Source organism: Helianthus annuus, chromosome 1 (assembly GCF_002127325.2).
Source record: "Helianthus annuus cultivar XRQ/B chromosome 1, HanXRQr2.0-SUNRISE, whole genome shotgun sequence".
Classification (NCBI taxonomy): domain Eukaryota; kingdom Viridiplantae; phylum Streptophyta; class Magnoliopsida; order Asterales; family Asteraceae; genus Helianthus; species Helianthus annuus.
In genome coordinates this window covers 128,346,913-128,365,823 of record NC_035433.2, presented here as the reverse complement: position 1 = coordinate 128,365,823, position 18,911 = coordinate 128,346,913, and the positions used below count along the sequence as shown (strand labels likewise).

At 36.9% G+C, this 18,911-nt stretch overlaps 2 protein-coding genes across 3 annotated transcripts; one reads left to right on the top strand and one right to left on the bottom strand.

Moving 5' to 3' along the window:
* Nucleotides 1–9,725: 9,725 nt before the first annotated feature.
* LOC110877515 (receptor like protein kinase S.2-like) lies at nt 9,726–12,565 on the top strand. Its single transcript, XM_035974708.1, has one exon. The coding sequence runs from the start codon at nt 9,860–9,862 to the stop codon at nt 12,440–12,442; it is 2,583 nt and encodes an 860-aa protein (XP_035830601.1). The 5' UTR covers nt 9,726–9,859; the 3' UTR covers nt 12,443–12,565.
* LOC110877526 (probable calcium-binding protein CML22) lies at nt 12,456–17,104 on the bottom strand. 2 transcript variants are annotated; one of them, XM_022125688.2, is made up of 5 exons: nt 16,856–17,104; nt 15,572–15,814; nt 14,156–14,358; nt 13,888–14,081; nt 12,456–12,703 (listed from the first exon to the last, which is right to left on the bottom strand). In XM_022125688.2, exons 1-5 carry the CDS (start codon nt 16,857–16,859, stop codon nt 12,625–12,627), a joined length of 723 nt encoding a protein of 240 aa, XP_021981380.1. In that variant the 5' UTR covers nt 16,860–17,104; the 3' UTR covers nt 12,456–12,624. The 2 variants fall into 2 exon arrangements, with proteins under 2 accessions (XP_021981380.1, XP_021981374.1); XM_022125682.2 differs by having other exon boundaries at nt 13,907–14,081; nt 16,856–17,100.
* Nucleotides 17,105–18,911: the final 1,807 nt, after the last annotated feature.

The following is an 18,911-nucleotide window of genomic DNA, read 5'->3' as shown; positions in this document are numbered from 1 at the left end:
CCAGCTCCAGTCGAACTGTTACTGTTCGAGAAACTAACGGCAGCTGAATTATCACAGTAAAGCTTCAATGGTCTAGAAATGGAATTAACGATTTTGAGTCCAGTGACCAGGTTTCTAAGTAACATTCCATGACAGGTTGCGTTATAAACAGCAATGTACTCTGCCATCATTGTGGAAGTCGTGGTCAACTGTTGTTTATGACTCTTCCAAGAGATAGGGCCGCCTGCTAACATAAAGATATAGCCCGAAGTGGATTTCTTGTCATCTTTGCATTTGGCAAAGTCAGAATCAGAATAGCCCACCACTTCTAAATAATCACTTCTTCTATAAGTCAGTTTATAGTCTTTCGTCCCTTGCAGATATCGAAGTACCTTCTTAGCTGCTTTCCAGTGATCTAAGCCAGGATTAGTCTGATAACGGCCTAGCATTCCAGCAATATAAGCGATATCTGGACGAGTACAGACTTGAGCATACATCAAGCTCCCGACTACTGACGCATAAGGTATCTGGCTCATTTGCTCCTTCTCAACCTCTGTTGTCGGACACTGAAACGAACCGAAAACATCTCCCTTGACTACTGGAGCGACGGAGGGTTTGCACTGTTGCATGTTGTAACGTGTAAGGACACGATCTATGTAAGCCTTTTGGGACAATCCTAAGATTCCTTTGTTTCTATCTCGGTGAATTTCGATGCCAATGACGTAAGAAGCATCTCCGAGATCCTTCATGTCGAAGTTAATGCGAGAGTAAACGCTTCGACTCATGCAACATGTCTAAACTATTACTTGCCAATAGAATATCATCTACGTAAAGGACAAGTATAGTAAAGTTACTCCCACTCATCTTGAGGTAGGTGCATTGATCCACTTGATTCTTCATAAAACCTTGCCTCTTCATGACTTCATCAAACTTGAGGTACCACTGACGTGATGCTTGTTTTAACCCGTAAATGGATTTCTTCAACTTACAGACTAGATGCTCCTGACCCTCAGGTTTAAAGCCTTCAGGTTGTTTCATGTAAACATCTTCGTCCAAATCTCCGTTAAGGAAAGCGGTTTTAACGTCCATCTGATGCAGCTCCAAATCAAAATGAGCTACTAGGGCCATGACGATCCTTAATGAATCTTTACGAGAGACAGGTGAAAACGTCTCTTGATAATCAATTCCCTCTTTCTGAGTGTAGCCTTTTGCAACCAATCTCGCTTTGTAGCGTTCAACGTTCCCATTCGGATCCAGTTTTGTTTTGAACACCCATTTGCATCCTACGGGTTTGACTCCGTTGGGTAATTCTACCAAATCCCAAACGTCATTTTTCTTCATGGATTCAAGCTCATCAATCATTGCTTTATTCCATTCAGAAGACTGATCACTGCTAATGGCTTCATTGTAAGAGATAGGATCATTGAGCTTTCCGGGATCCATTTCAGTCAGGTAGGTAACGTAATCATCCCAATTAGGAGGCCTTCTTTGCCTGGATGACCTTCTGAGTGGATTATCGGGTTCAGCGTTGTCTTGGTTTTGAGCGTTTGATGTGCCTTCGTCATGAGGTATAATGGGTTCTGATTGTGGAGGTGAATTTGGAGTTGGTGCAGTAGCTTCAGGTGTAGTAGTTGCATTGGGTACAAGAGGAGTAATCGGAGTAATGGTAAGCGACGAGTCTCTCCCCCCCGCGTCTTGTACTTCTTGCAATTCTTCATAAGGGTTGGTACTGCTCCCACTGACCTTGAAATCCTCCAGGAACGCGGCACGCTTGGTCTCAACAATGCGGGTGACATGGGAAGGACAATAGAAACGATAACCCTTAGAGTTCTCAGGATACCCGATAAAGAAACAGGTAACTGTTTTAGGGTCAAGTTTCCTTAGGAAAGGATTGTAAAGTTTTGCTTCAGCAATGCAGCCCCATACTTTCATATATTTAAGACTCGGTTTCCTTCCATGTTCATAAGGGTACGGTTTCTTCTTTCAGCGACACCGTTCTGCTGAGGTGTACCAGGCATGGTGTATTGGTTCACGATCCCCTGGCCCTTACAAAACTCATAAAATGGACCAGGAGCTTGACCCACATCAGTATGTCTTCCATAATATTCACCGTCTCTATCTGATCTCACAACTTTAATCTGACGATCTAATTGCTTTTCAACTTCAGCCTTATAATCTTTAAAAGTTGTTAGAGATTCAGATTTCTCCTTAATAAGATACAAGTACATGTAACGAGAATAATCATCAATAAAAGTGATAAATGAAGTATGTCCTGTTATGCCAGCGATTTGGTAGGGACCACTAATGTCAGTGTGAATGAGTTCTAATAAACTAGAACTCCTAGTGGCACCTTTCTTATTCGCTAATGTCATTTTACCTTTAAGACATTTGACACATGTTCCAAAGTCAGAGAAACCGAGAGGAGGTAAGACTTCATCCTTTACGAGACGATTTAATCGCTCTTTTGAAATGTGGCCTAAACGCTGATGCCACAACATGGATGAAGTCTCTAAGTCTCGTTTCTCTTCCATCTTTGTGAGTGATTCATTAATGTTATATGACAACAAAGATTTGGAAAAGTTATCTTCTAGTTCTAATCTATAGAGACCACCATCCAGAACACCAGTACCATAAAGAACAGAATCATAGAGGATAGAGAGTTTGCGATGACCATGGGAAACAATAAAACAGTCCATGTCTAACTTTGGTCCTGATACAAGGTTCCGAGTTACCTCAGGAACATATAAGGTATCATAAAGTTTAATACATAAACCAGTTTTCATAACTAATTGTAATGTTCCAATGGCCTTCATTTCTAATTCTCGATCATCCCCAACCTTAAGCGTTCTTTGGTTTCTTTCCAGCTTCCGGATTGAAAGGAATCCCTTTCTTAGCCAGCCACTCCTTAAAGTCAGGGCATTCCTTCTGCATGTGTCCTGTCTTTTTACAGAACTTGCAGTGGATACTGCCTAAGGAGTTCTTAGAGCTGGAAGGTGCACTTGTATTAGAGTTAGGATTAAGCCTTTGGACTTTTGAAGCATCCTTCCTCTGATAATTGTTCTTCCTTTTCTTAGAGTTGGAGGTGGTGAAGTTGGCAACATCAGTAGTGCGATCCATCCTCATGCGCTCTTCCTCCTGTACGCACATGGCGACCAACTCACTCATCGTCCATTTTTCCTTCTGAGTGTTGTAGTTGATCTTAAATGCTTCAAAGGACGAAGGAAGCGAAGTGATGATAAAATGAACAAGGAAACCATCACTGATTTCCATTTCCAGCCCCTTTAGCTTATTGGCCATGTCATTCATCATCATGATGTGCTCGCGAATGCCGTTCCTCCCATCATACTTAGTAGTCACCAGCTTGAGAATAAGGGTACTAGCGTGTGCTTTAGACGTCCCCTTGAACTGCGCCTCCACAGAAGCCAAGTAGGTTTTAGCATCTTCAGAATCAGGAATAGCTCCCCTGATAGCATTGCTTATGGACTGCTTCATAAACATGAGACACATGCGGTTGCACCTAGTCCACTTTTCATGAAGTATCTGCTCAGCAGCAGTACTCTGAGTGGTAAGGTCCGCTGGCTTATTCTCCCTAAGAGCGTAATCGAAATCCAGCAGCCCAAGCGTAAGCATGAGAGCATCCTTCCATGCAGCAAATTTATCACCAGTCAAAGATGGAATCCCTTGATTGGGCACTGATAGTGGAAATAAGATGAGCAAGTTATGATACTAAGGAAGAAGTCCTAATGTGATCTATGGGCACGTTAAACTAAGGCAGGCAAAATAATGACCATTTTACATAATGAAGCTGTGATAATGTCTATTACTAACATCAAAATAATAGACTTAGTTAAAATTCTACTTAAATGAAGACAAAACAGCTTTGGCCAGAAGTGTAATCATTTAAGCATATGTGCAAAGTGGTTGTAACAAATCAGCTTTGGCCAGAAATTGAAACAATCACTCTAGTTATGCACTTGTTAAGTATGCCATCCATGAAAGAATTAAATCAGCTTTGGCCAGATATTAAAACATTCATGCTTATGATGCACACTTAACATAGCTTTCGTAATACTTGAATGATAAGTAGATGTATCAAGTCAGCTTTGGCCAGAAATGATACATTAAAAACTCATTCAAGTTAAGCTATTTTGGTTTTGTAAAACATTACATTATCTGATTCTGATTATTTAACTAAATATTTACAAAACCAATTATTTAATAGCAAACTACCCGTTAGCGCGGATCGAATCGCCCATCGACCTTTCACCAACCTCCATCGTATGTTTACTAACTTCCCACACACCGACAATTTGATACCTACCCCGTTTTCACAATCGCCCATCGACCTTTCACCAACCTCCATCGACCTTTCACAAAACGAATCCGTTCCCGAAACAGAAACGGGATGATTTGAAATTTCTATCCCAGCCCATTGATCACCTACAGGGTGACGAGTTACAACTAGTCTTGGCGTTGAGAGAAGAGATAAAAAACAAATATAAAAGTTAGGAATTTTTTTTTGTAATTTTCTTTATTTAAAAATATTAAAAAAAATTAAATTTGTTGTTTTAAATAATATTGAAATAGCCCAGCGAAGCCCACCAAACCCACGCCCCAAACCCCCGCCCTACCATACCGTGTTGAATGTGGGTTTAGCGCATGTCTGCCACCCACGCCACATATCAACTAATGCCCCAACCCAAACCCAACCCCCGCCCCACCATACCCACGGTCGCAAGATGATATTATAAAAAAGGAAACTAAAATTGACCGAATACTACAATTATTTTCATGTAAATTTTGTTAAAATGTGAATTATCATTTTGTGGTCATGATAAGAAAAAAATGTCTTTGTGTATCTGGAAATTTAGGCTTAATCATAAATCAAAATGAGGATGTTCTAAGATTAATTTAGGAAAAGTATCCATAAATAATTAGTTGATCGCTCAATGTATTTATAATGATGTTGTTAATTATTTTAAAGTCGCACTCCATTTCGATTTTAAATAGTTGATCGCTCTTACGCTCTATGTATTTATAATGATGTTGTTAATTGTTTTAAAGTCGTACTCCATTTCAATTCAATTTTAAATAAACTAATGATAACATGTTTGAATATTCAGGTTTATAAGTCTAGTGATTTATCCAAAAATTATGTCTATTGATTGTATCATGACTCTTGTTCATGAGACAGAAATATTCTTTTTTTTTTACAAATCAACAATTTTGTGAAATGTTTAGTGTTGTTTGTGTTTCTTGAAAATCAGAAGAATTTTTTTCAATAAGTTGAGAAAAAAAAATAGTGTTGAAAAGACATTCGTATTGATATAATTGAACCAAGAGAGTTGAGCGTGTTTATTGTTGTTTTGGGTCTTATAAATGAACTATTATAGAACAAACAAGTAAAGTACGTAATTTGTTACTCATTTAATAAAATTTTACTTATTTCCTCATTCTTTTATGTTGTTCTGGACTGATTAATAAATTTTACTAGTTTCAACATAAAATTGCTCTACATCCCCAGAAGATTTCTTTTTTTTTTATTTTTTTTTTAAACGGTAAATTTAGATCACTGATGGACCATCCCAGAAGAATTGATTTTACTTACTAACCATAACATCACTTTTGACCAATAGTAACTATGGTTCTAGAAGAGGAAGGGGTGTAGTTTTCCTCATGGACATGGCGTCAGCTAATGAGTAACTAGCCGTAGCACGGGTTACGGCTCTGTATTCGCAATATATTTTTTTCAATTTTATACATAGTATACCTATAAGAGAAAAATATGAAACTTGATATTATTCATTTAACCCAATACTTGTTTAATAAATAAACCCAAATAATAAGATTCGTGATAATTAAGCCCAAATAAATAAAATAATCCATTGATTATGGGCATGGGTGGAAAATTGCAATTGAAAGTTTTAGTGATCTTGCTCGTCTTATGGTGGAAACCGGGACACATGGTTCTTGTCCTTTGGTTTATCGAGAAGTGAAACTAGCTTTGGTTTCACCTTTTGCAACCGCAACCATTGAAAGATTTTTTTTTCTAAATTGAAGCTTGTCGCAATCGAATGGACCCGGAATATTTGAACAATGTTATGGTTTGTGCGATCGAATAAGAGACTTTTGATAAAGTAAAAGACGACGATGTGATAGAACGATTTCAAGCTATGAAAAAAAAGAAAAGAGCAAATCTATTAGGTATTTGTTTTACTGAAATTTATTATTGTTTTTTTATTATTGTACGATTACACAGTAAAAAAAATTTAGGATACCACTGAATTAAAGGGCTAGCTCCGCCAGTGTCTAGCTAAAAACATAATGTGTGGGCGTGGAAGTATACCGCAAACCCTTACAATGTGCTTTTATTCTAGCATGTTCATAGGGGTTACTAGGGATATTAATTTGATGTGTTTTTAACTTTTTTTAACATGTTGATTTGCTATAATTATTCTAGAGGAGTTGTAAAAATACTTTTGAAATAAAAAGCATCAAGTAGTGTGGATAATGATATTCTCGTACCATTTTTATTTCTTCCGCGCCTACATAACTTGATTTGAATAATCTTGCTATGACAAGTTTGGATAATCACCTGTATACTACAGTGGAAACAAAAGAATAGTAGCTTAAAGGACCTTGTCAACATGATTGACTTCCCATAAAAAAAAATAAAATAAAAAATAATTAAACTTTTCGCTAGGCTACAGGGTATAAAATAAAGCCCCCTTCTTCATCAATAACGCCCCTTTTTCATCAATATCCATAACTCTAACACACAATATCTCGTGAATGCTCGCTATTGCGCTGGCGAGGGGTCAATAACGCCCCCTTATAGCGCCTACGGTATGGAGGTGGGGGCGCTATTGTTGTTTTTGAGCTGAGATGGAATGGGCTTAGCGCCCCATACCGCGCAGCCTTATGATAATTGGTTAAAATATAATGTAAAAGTGGTAAAAGCTTTTTACTTGTTTTACGCTATGATAATCGGTTAAAGCGTAATGTTAAAGTGGAAAAAGCTTTGTTTTGGGTTATGATAATCGGTTAAAGTATAATGTAAAAAGCTTTGTTTTGGGTTATGATAATCGGTTAAAGTATAATGTAAAATTGGAAAAAAGCTTTTTACTTGCTTTGTTGTTTAAGCAAAGATTACGTTGGAAACCAAAATAGAAGTGGTGCATTTGTTATAAAAAAAAAAAAAAAAAAAAAAAAAAAAAAAAAACCTTTAGTAGTTGGAATATAATTAAGAAGCTTTCCGTCATATTGGTGAAGCTAAATATATCCATAATAAATCACTTAAAAATATCAAGATCCAATGAACATAGGAAAATCATTAATTCATTATGTGGTTTGTGGCTTAGTGCCTTTCATTATCAAGACAATATATAATATAAAGAAAAGAAACTGACTTTGACCGAATACTACAATTGTCTTGATGCAAATTTTCGTTAACATGTGAATTATCATTTTGTGTTCATAATAAGAAAAAAATGTCTAGTGATTATTAGGCTTAATCACAAGTCAAAAAGAGGATGCCCTAAGGCTAATTACTTAATTAGGAAAAGCGTCCCTAAAAAATTAGTTGATCGCTCTATGTATTTATAATGATGTTGCTAGTTGCTTTAAAGACGTAAACATCTATAAAAAATTAGTTGATCACTCTATGTATTTATAATGATGTTGCTAGTTGCTTTAAAGACGTACTCCATTTCAATTTTAATTAAACTGGTGATAACGTTTTTGATTGATCAAGTTTATAAATCTAGTGATTATAAAAAAAAAAAAAAAAAAAAAAAAAAAAAAAACAAATGGCTATTGATTGTATCATGACTTTTCTTCATGAGACAAAGATATATTCTCTCTCCCCAAATCTTCCATTGTCACTTGTTTATATACTGTTGAACTCTTGAAGTCCTGATCATTATGAAGCCTTTTTCTTTCTTTTTTTTTTTTATTAAACAAGTTAACTATTTTGTTAAATGTTGTTCGTGTTTCTTGTTTATCGAAAGATATCTTTCGAAAAGTTGAGAAAAAGAGTGTGGAAAAGACATTCGTGTTCGTATTAATATTAATATTAATTAATTAATATATATTCTCAATTCTCATTCTCATTCTCAACATATACAAAAGGAAGTGAGGGGAATAGTGCCACACAGCTGTGTGTGGCACTCCCCTATTAGACTATCGGTTTTACTATTTTATATTCGTTTTAAAATTACGAATTCGTCCTTAATTTAAAATAAAATTATGTTTTCGCCCCCACTTCAAAATAAAACTACGTTTTTGTCCCTCGCTCAAAATTACGATTTTGCCCTCGGTTCAAAATTATAATTTTTTCCCCAGATTACAACTAAAATTTTGGCCCCAGTTCAAAAATTTTTTTTGCTTTTGCCCAAACTAAAAATGACGATTTCACATTTTCGCCCCTTTCAAAATTTATGATTTCGCCTTAAGTTTAAAATTATGTTTTTGACTGGTTCAAAATAAAAGTATGCTTTTGCCCCCCAATTCAAATTACGATTTTGCCATTACTTCAAAATTTTGATATTGCCCGAGTTCAAATTAAAAATATAGTTTTGTCCACAACTTAAAATTACGATTTTATCCTTAGTGCATAGTTATATTACGATTTTGTCTCCGGTTCAAATTTATAGTACTGCCATCACTTTACCTTTTGGCAAATTACAATTTTACCCAAGTCAACAAATAAAACCTTGCCCTCAGTTCAAATTACAGTATTGCTATCGTTTTAGTTTTTTTTTTTTTTTTTTTTTTTTTTTTTTTTTTTTGCGAAACTATAAAAGTGTTTTTTTAATTGGTTGACTGAATTTATTTTTTTTCCATGTCAAGGAGCTGCCTAACACTCGCTTATTAATCCTGACAAACTACAGTTTTGCCCTGAGCTCAGAACTACGGTCTTGTCATCGTTTTAGTTTTTTTCCTAACAAAACTATAATAGTAATTTTTTAATTGATTGAGAATTATTCGGCCATCGCCCCGCAACGCGGGCGGAGCATCAGCTAGTTTAATACAATTAACAACTATTATGAATAGTGGTTTGAACTTTTTTTTAATGTTTTCTTATGTTTACTAGTTTAATGTTGTTGTGGGTCTTATAATAACAAGAACAAACAAGTCAAGTACGTAATTTGTTTCCCATTTGATAAAATTTACTTATTTCATCATTTTTTTTTATGTTCTAGACTTATTAATAAAATTCACTAAGGGGCTGTTTGTTTACCTTTTAATGGGGCTCTCAATAGTTCAGCTGGTTCAACACTTAATGGTTCACATTGTTTGTTTCACGAGCAGATATTTGAATAGTTCAGACATTTGCCTCTGAATGGTTAAGATTTATACAGAGTCTGAATGGTTAAGACCTCTAATTTGAATTGGTCAGACATTTGCCTCTGAACGGGTAAACATTATACAGGCTCTTAATGGTTCAGACATATTACTGGTTCAGCACTTAATAATCCAGACATCTTACTAATTCAGCACTTAACCATTTAGATGTTGCCAAACAACCCTTAATATTGTCTACATCCCCAGAAGACTTGATTTTATACAGTAACCATGATATTAATATTTGACCAATAACTTTAAGTTCCAGAAGAGAGAAAAAAAAACGAGATTAAGATGTCCAAACAAGACAATAAAAATGTACAACTCTTAATGCATGATGTACATATTTGCTTTTAAGACTTGCATAAAATTCAGCTATACCACGTAATCAAAAGTTGAACACGAGAAAACACACACGGCCACACGTTTTCACACCATCTTATTTATACACTTGTATCCTTCCTCGCACCACCCCTAAACACCCTCATGCCATTACAACCATCCACCCTTCTCCTCCGCTACAACCACCGTAACCATGCCCCTCACCCGCCTCTGCTTCGTGTTACCAACCGAGAACGATGATAAACCGGTTGAACATGACCACCAATCCAAAAAACAAGATACGCGCTCACACAAACACCGGGGATGTAGTATTCACATCCCCGGTGTCTTGTCACGCGCACTTCACCGCCTGTATGACACAGGATTGAACATCCCGTGTCATGGCGAGTGCTCGTGTGGCTTCTGCCAACACGGTCCGTCTGTTGTCTTCCATGACACCGAAGGAGTTCATTTCCCAAATGAGAAGGCGTTTGCGGGCCATAGCCCGAAAACGTTCAGCTACTCCGAGCTTTATATAGGCACCAAAGGCTTTAGTAAAGATGAAATCCTCGGAAGCGGGGGGTTCGGGAGAGTGTATAGAGCGGTTTTGCCCAGGGATGGGTCCGTGGTGGCCGTGAAGTGCTTGATGGAAACCGGTGAGAAGTTTGAGAAGACTTTCGTGGCGGAGCTGGCCGCTGTGGCCAATCTCCGCCACCGGAATTTAGTCCCGCTACGCGGATGGTGCGTTCACGACCATCAGCTTCTCCTTGTTTATGAGTACATGCCGAATCGCAGCCTTGACCGGGTGCTTTTTCGGCGCGCTGGAGCAGGACTCGGCTGGGACCGGAGACAGAAAATCGTGATAGGTCTCGGTGCAGCACTGTTTTATCTCCACGAACAACTCGAGGGTCAGATCATACACCGCGATGTGAAGACGAGTAATGTGATGCTGGATTCGAGTTTCAACGCGAGACTCGGTGATTTCGGGTTGGCTAGGTGGCTAGAACATGAACTCAAGTACCAAATCAATACATCAACAAAACACCGCAGATTCAGGGCGGCAGACACCACACGAATAGGCGGCACAATCGGATACTTATCGCCCGAGAGTTTCCACAAAGGAGGTGTCGCCACAGCGAAATCAGACGTTTTCAGCTTTGGTATCGTGTTGCTCGAGATTGTTTCGGGACGAAAAGCAATGGATCTTACATTTCCAGATGAGAAGATTATTCTACTTGATTGGGTCAGAGAGCTAGCTGATGAGAAAATTATGCTACAAGCTGTTGATAGTCGATTAAAAGACGGATCATACAAGGTTCAAGATGTGGAGCATTTGATCCATCTCGGGTTGTTGTGCACGCTGCATGACCCGAAATCTCGACCCACCATGAAATGGATTCTCGAATCGCTTTCGGGTATATACGTGAAGCTCCCTGATCTTCCGTCTTTCAAAAGTTACCCGCGGTACATATCTGTATCTCCACTGATTAGTAGTAGTAATGTAACAAACACTACACCATCATCGACCACCACCGCCAACGCCACGGGTACCGCCACTACCGCCAGTTCCGATAGCACGACAATCTTCATTTCCGCCAAGGGAGAAAGCTTGTATGTAACCGCAGAAGCCGGATACACTGGTGGCAATGACATTGACATGGTTTCGCGAACGATATCGGCCTCTCATGTTATGGGGACCGAATATAGTGTTGACGACAGCCTGTTTTCGAGCGTGATCACAACCACTAATTTGAGCCGACGCCAATCGAAAACATTTCCGATGGTTAAACCGCCGCGTGAGATAACATACAAGGAGATCATTTCAGCCACGGACGATTTCGCGGATTATAACCGGCTAGCAGAGCTCGACTTTGGAACCGCGTACTACGGTGTTCTCGATGAGCAAGACATAATTGTAAAGCGACTCGGAATGAAGACATGTCCGGCGCTAAGGACTCGGTTTTCGAACGAGCTATCGAATTTGGGTCGACTTTGCCATAGGAACCTGGTCCAGCTCCACGGTTGGTGCACCGAGCAAGGCGAGATGCTCGTGGTCTACAACTATTCGGCTAGTCGTGTGTTAGGACAACTCCTCTCTCACCATAACCATCAAAGATCACAACCGGCTTTGAAATGGAACGATCGTTACAACATTTTGAAATCACTTGCGGATGCGATTCATTACCTTCACGACGAGTGGGAGCAACAGGTGATTCACAGAAGTATAACCTCATCTGCCATAGGCATCGAACCGGATATGAACCCGAGGCTCGGTTCATTTGCATTAGCGGAATTTCTAACGAGAAACGAACATGACCATCATGTTGAAGTCGACAAGAAAAGTTCGGTAAATGGGATTTTTGGGTATATGGCACCCGAATATATGGAGTCGGGAGAAGCGACCACAATGGTGGATGTCTACAGCTTCGGGGTGGTGGTGCTCGAGGTGGTGAGTGGACAGATGGCAGTGGATTTCCGAACGCCAGACGTGTTATTGGTGAAACGGGTACACGAGTTTGAGACTCAAAAGAGGGATTACAAACAACTGGTGGATTCTAGACTAGACGGAGAGTATGATCATACGGAACTGGTTAGGCTGGTTAAGTTAGCCATGGCGTGCACGCGATCAAACCCGGAGTTAAGACCAAAAATGTGTCAAGTTGTAAGCATACTTGGCGGTCGTGACGACGTCCTCATGGAAGTAAAGCAAAGGAAGGAGAAAACCGAAGAATGGAAGGAAAGAAATATGCTATCTTTGTCAATAGTTAGGAGAGTTCAAGCTTTAGGGATACAATGATTTGAATTACACATTTACACCTATATTTTTTTAGTTTATTTTTTCTTTTCCCAGATATGTAAAGAACCTAATAAGAATGTCACAAAGTTATATGTTGCAAATATGAAAAGATTTAAGTACATATATTGCGTTGTTGCTGTTGTTGATTTTAGATTGTTGTGATATGGCCTTCGTCGTGGGAGTCAATCCCGACCCAGTTGACCAGAGAGAATAGGAATTCCCTGAACCCGACTTTCCCATCCTTGTTCCAGTCCAATTCTCCTGCATTAATTCAAAACTAATAAGGTCAAAGTGGCATGATTTGACAAATAATTGATGTTATTTTTGTTTGTACAACAAATGTATAGCAGAGAGGCAGGAAACGAGTGGGTCAGCCGGTCAGGCAACGGGTAAAAACAAGTTCGGGTCAAATTGGTAACTTTTAGTGGGTCAAAACGGGTCGATTTGACTTTTTCCCTTTATCAGATTTGTATATAGTTAAAGTGTTTTATGTGATTACAGTGAATATAAGAAACATTATGCACATGACGATTCAGGGGTGCAAACTAGCCGAGCTGAGCTCGGCTCGTTGGTAGTTTCTCAAGCTCGAGCTTGGCTCGTTTATTGTTTATTAATTAATATATTACATAAAAATAATATAAATAATAGACTCGTTTAGGCTCGTGAGCTCGATAAGTGAAGCTCGGGCACGGGCTCGTTTACTAAACAAGCTTATTTTTAGGTTTGGGCTTGGCTCGTAAACAAGTTTAAATAAACTCGGTTCGGCTAGTTTACTAGACAACTTTAAATAAGTGGTAAATATTATTAGATACTATTACTAATAAAAACTAATATTACACTAAGGCTCGATAAGGCTCGACGAGCCTGGCGAGCTTCACATTCCAGGCTCAAGCTCAATAAATAAACGAGCTTTATTTTAGGCTCAAGCTCGGCTCGGGCTCGATAAGGCTCGACTCATTTCGAGCTTTTTCTCAAGCCACTCGACTCGTTTGCACCCCTAATTTTGAATACATTTTGGACGACTTTTGACCTGTTCAACCTTCACACATTTTTTGAGATAAAAAAATAAACCAAATCCCCCCATTTTACCTAAAAATTGGTTGAAATTGCCACGTCTACTTTAGCACTAAGGTAGCGTTCGTTTCATGGAATGGAATGGAATGAAATTAGGAAGTTTTTCTTTGTAAAATTGATCTTGGTTGGGGGAGGGAGGAATTTGAAATCCCATGAATTTCTTTAATCAATGAAATTTATGACTATTTCAACATTCCATTCCATTCCTTCATTAAAGTGAAGGATTTCTAAGGAATGTTGAAATAGTCACAAATTTCATTGATTAAAGAAATTCATGGGATTTCAAATTCCCCCCTCCCCCAACCAAGATCAATTTTACAAAGGAAAACTTCCTAATTCCATTCCATTCCATTCCATGAAACGAACGCTACCTAAGAGTTAGGGGATTACTAAATCGAGTCATGGTGATGTGTGCAGGAGATTTCTCCTTCGGGAAATCATCATTCATAGCTTTGATCATGTCCTTCTTGTCCAGCTTCCCATCGCCATTTTTATCAAGAAATAAGAAGGCGTCAATTATGGAATCAAACGTTGCTTTAAGCTCTGGAGATACCATTGTTGTCGCCTAAAACAAGAACATCGTTTATCAGATTTTGCTTAAGAAAAAAGGGTTAAAAGATTGAAGAATATTGCGGTTACCATATGGTTTGAAGATAAAGTACCACCAAGGAGATAAATAAGGCACAATACAACTACAAACTCATTAAATTTCATGCCTTTGTTCCTGCCCAAATCACAAGACTCAAAAAGGTCGTTAATTTCCTGGTCTGTGCAGTCGAATTGCAATTTCTGCAAGCATTTTGTTAGCTCCTCACGATCAATGATTCCGTTTGAATCAACATCTGAATGAGAAAGGAAATATATGTGAGGGGAATAAAAACTACACCATTGTATTATTTTTACATATTTATTTAAAAGTGAGGTTGCGGACCTGCAGTAATACCATTGTGCTACCACTTAAAGATTAAAGTCATCATCATCACCATCATCATCATCATCATCATCATCATACTCAGTAAATCCCACCAATAGCAAAGCTAAGGTAGGGTCTGAGAAGGGTAAGATGTAGACAACCTTACCTCTATCCCATAGGAATAGAGAGGCTGCTTCCAGTGAGACCCCCGGCTCGATTGTAGTTTTGTATCAAGCCTTGGACATAAGGCACATAACACTCAACAACCGGTACAAAAGCCGATTAGTGCATGTACCCCCTTGTCTTTCGGCTATCAACGCCACTACATGATGCATGATTAACCGTCCCTCGCTTTTTAAGGTTATTTTCACGAAATTAGTAAAATAATGTTAAAATTAGCGCACTTTCACTTTTGCCCCCCGAGGGCCCACACATATATACATTACATGCGCATACCGTAAACGGGGCGTCACTTGAAGATTAAAGTATACTCATTTAAAAGTGAGGCTGCAATAATACATATTGAGGTTATTATCTTTCTTTATTAATATCAAACTCGTTTAATCTGATCTTTTACTATAAAGGGTCAAAAAATCATACATAGAGAAAATAGCAACGGGTTGTCTTAAGAAAACAAACTATTAAATATAGTAAGTTAGCTACCTATAATCAACTAATCATCATCTGCTTCCCTAGTTGTCAATAGCGATCGCTACGGTCGTTATAGCGAATAGCGTGTCATATAGGTCCATGCTCGCTATACGGTCTGCAGCGATAGATAGCGGCCTTTAATTTTTTTTTTTTTTTTAATACAGATAGCAATTAAATATAGCTATAAAATAGCTGGATTTTAGGTTTTTGTTAAATATACATGTAAAATAGCGTACATACCTAGGGTATTTTGATATGATATACATATAAAAAAATTAATTTTTTTTCTAGTATATCGCTATTTATAAGTTATTCGCTATCTAGCATATAGGTACCTTGTCGCTATTCGCCATTAACAACTATGTTTGCTTCAAAAACACCTATCACATATTTAATTCTTCGCATACAATACAAAGAGGATCCACAAAACGTAAGCATTAAAAACTAAACAATACAGAAGAATGCGGGAAAGAAAATCTTGTTAAACTGACCGAACTGTCGAAAAACGCCCCGAATCTCTTCCAATCCTTCTCGGAACTGAGGAAACCGCAGAATGATGCTATTCATGGATTTGATTTTGTTATCTCTTTGTGTACTTCTTTGTTTGGCCTCCACCAGTTTCCTCTCAAGCTCACTGTCCAACCTCTCATACTTGTTTGTTGAATTGCAACACCGCAGGATTCCTCCAAATTTGTTGGAAAATGATTTGAGAGAAGGGCACGGACGAGACGTACCTTCAAAAGATATTTAGCATGTAAATTTGGTGATAGTATAGGTAGTGCAACATGATCATATCAGTGTTGTAAAAATCGGGATTAATATGTATCAGTAATCAGTAGTTTATTGATTAAATTTCACCTCATCGGACTTAGAATCGTTAATCGGTCAACGGCAGTCAAATCCGGTCAAAACGGGTCAAAATTTTTGAAGTATTTCTTATTAATCCAATCCGATTAATAAGTTTGGAAAATTATATATAAAATTCTGAAAAATTTTGTATAGATGTATAAGTTTGAAAAATCGGTAATCAGTCAACGGCAGTCAAAATCAGTCAAAACGGGTCAAAATCTTTGAAGAATTTCTTATTAATCCAATTCGATAAATAAGTTTGAAAAAATTATATATAAAATTCTGATACATGTATAAGTTTGAAAAATCGGTAATTGGTCAACGCCAGTCAAACTCGGTCAAAACAGGTCAAAATCTTTGAAGTATTTCTTATTAATCCAATCCGATTAATAAGTTTGAAAAATTATACATAAAATTCTGAAAAATTTTGTATACATATATAATTTTGAAAATTACATATAAAATTTCAATCTGATTAATCGCTAGTCGATACCCAACCTTTCGACTAGGGTGTAGCGATTTTTACAAAGTAATAAAATTAGGGAAGCTACCCCTCTACAATCAAAACAGTGTCATCATGTTAAAAATATATTAAACATATGTTGAGATTTTCAATTTGATTGAATTATCTTTAATGAAGCCAATTAGGGCAAAGTTCTGAACCAATAATTGCATTCTATTCTAATCCCAACAGCAATACAATAACACTAGTAATCAAACTGTCAAAACTAGCTCTCTATATCTAAAACATTATAAAAATTACTAAAAGCAAAACAAAAAATTAGGATAAATAAACATTAAAGTTGTGAGTATTTGACTGACTGAGCTGATTCTTAACATGTAATATACATCTGTTCATAAACAGATTAAGGCACCGTAAATATAATTATTGAAAAATTAGCATGAATTACAGAAAGTATACTTACTCATTGAAGTTGTGGTTGTTTGAGTAAGGTGATGTTGTGATTAGGGCATCGAGAAACGCACGCAAATGGAGGGAGAATAAAGAAGAAAATGAGAGCATTTTGGTAACGAACCGGATTCTGATTGATTGATTAATTATCGCATTATACTCCCAACATTTTTAATTTTATTTTTGTTATACTCCGTTTTCAAAGGCAAATTTCTTTTCAATCTTGAACCTGTCTTCTCAAATCTCAGATCCAGATGTTTAAACGTTTTCCCTTTATTATCAGTAGACCATTGACGTCTGAACATTTTATATATCATGAAGTTTACACATATCTAAAAACAAATATTATATATGTATTAGTTTTTAAAAGGGGGAAATAGCGAAAATAGCCATTGACCGGTCAAAATTTTCAAAATAGCCAACGGAAACGTCTTTTATAAAGCCTTTTCAGAGAACAACATGGAGTAGAAGCGTCTTAAAAAAAGTCTTTTCAACCCAACAAACTACGTTCCGCCACGTGTCAAGGTTTTTTTTTTTTTTTTTTTTTTTTTTTTTTTTTTTTTTTTTGTTAAAGGCTTAAGACACTTCAACATTTTTTGTAGAGGCTTGAGACGTTTCAGCCTTATTTATTAATTTTTTTTCATCATTTGTATATTTGTAGTATTTTTAATATTTAAAACAAACATAAATTTATCTACATTTAATAAGTATTTACAAAGTTAATTGTGAGGGGTTTTAACATAAAAAAGTTAACTGGGTTTAGCTGAAAGGACACCGCCCGTTAATGATTGCAAACATAAAGGACGTACACTGTAATTTTTAAAGGACAACGCCTGTCGAAACACTGAAACATAAATGACGAAAAGTGCAATTTAGCCTACTTTTTATGGTTCATTCATCAACATTGGAGAACTCGCTAGTCGGCCGGCGAGGTGGGGACTAGCGACTAATAGGGATTAATCGGATCGACTTTTTTATATGTATTTTTCATTTTTATGTATACATATACAAATTTTTATAAGTAAATATTTTAATTAGCTAGGTTTTAACTCTTACTCAACTCATTTTTTAAGTATACAAGATTAATTGTTGGAATTCACATGGATTAGTTGGAAACTGGCATGAATTTAGAAGTTTTGGCCAAAATATACATGTTTTTTGCCGAAATTTGGCCGGAATCGCCGATTTTGGCCGGCCGAATAGGCCCGACTAGGCCGACTAGCGATTAATTGACTGAATTATTGGTGTTAAATTGCTATATATATAAATTCTACATTATATTAAAATTACCGATATCTCACCGAGATAACCTATATTTTAAATATCGGTCCTTGACCGATATCCGATATTCTACCGCATTAATTGCATAAATTATAACCTAGATAGGCGCCGTGAAAGATAATCTAACCTAGATCCACCCAGGAGATTCATACTTTAGGTACATGTTTCTTCGGTGGCTTTCGAGTAGGACAAACAATATTGTCCACAAAGAAGTTTTTAGAAATTTGTAATTTGTATTTATATTTATATTAATAGATTTGTAAATTGTAATGTAATATTAATATTAATTTGTAAGTTTTCATTATTACATGCAATATAATATGTAATTATTTATAATAAATATTTGTAATGCATCATTGATAATACCCAACCTTGTGTAATACACAAGTCTATAATCTAGTATTAAAAAACTTTATATTTTTATAGTAAAGTAATTAAAAATTTATATTATATTGACCAACTAATGTCTTATATTATTATTTGTTGAATGACTATTGAGTCGTTACAAAATAGCTATTTAACAATCCATTCATTCCCTCTGCGTAACAACCGGACGTAGCCTAAAAATATTTTAGCGCCCGTCCCATGTGATGTTTTTAGTACCTTCTTACCAAAGTAACAAACCGCGCTCCAATGACGGATCCGACGAATGCTTCTGTCGCCGCTGCTGTGGGTGGCAATATTCTTAAACACTTATATACCTGGAAGTTGAAGAACTTACATCATACATCTTTTTAATAGAGGAAGACACGGCATCTTACTACTACACCATGTTCTTGAGAACAAAT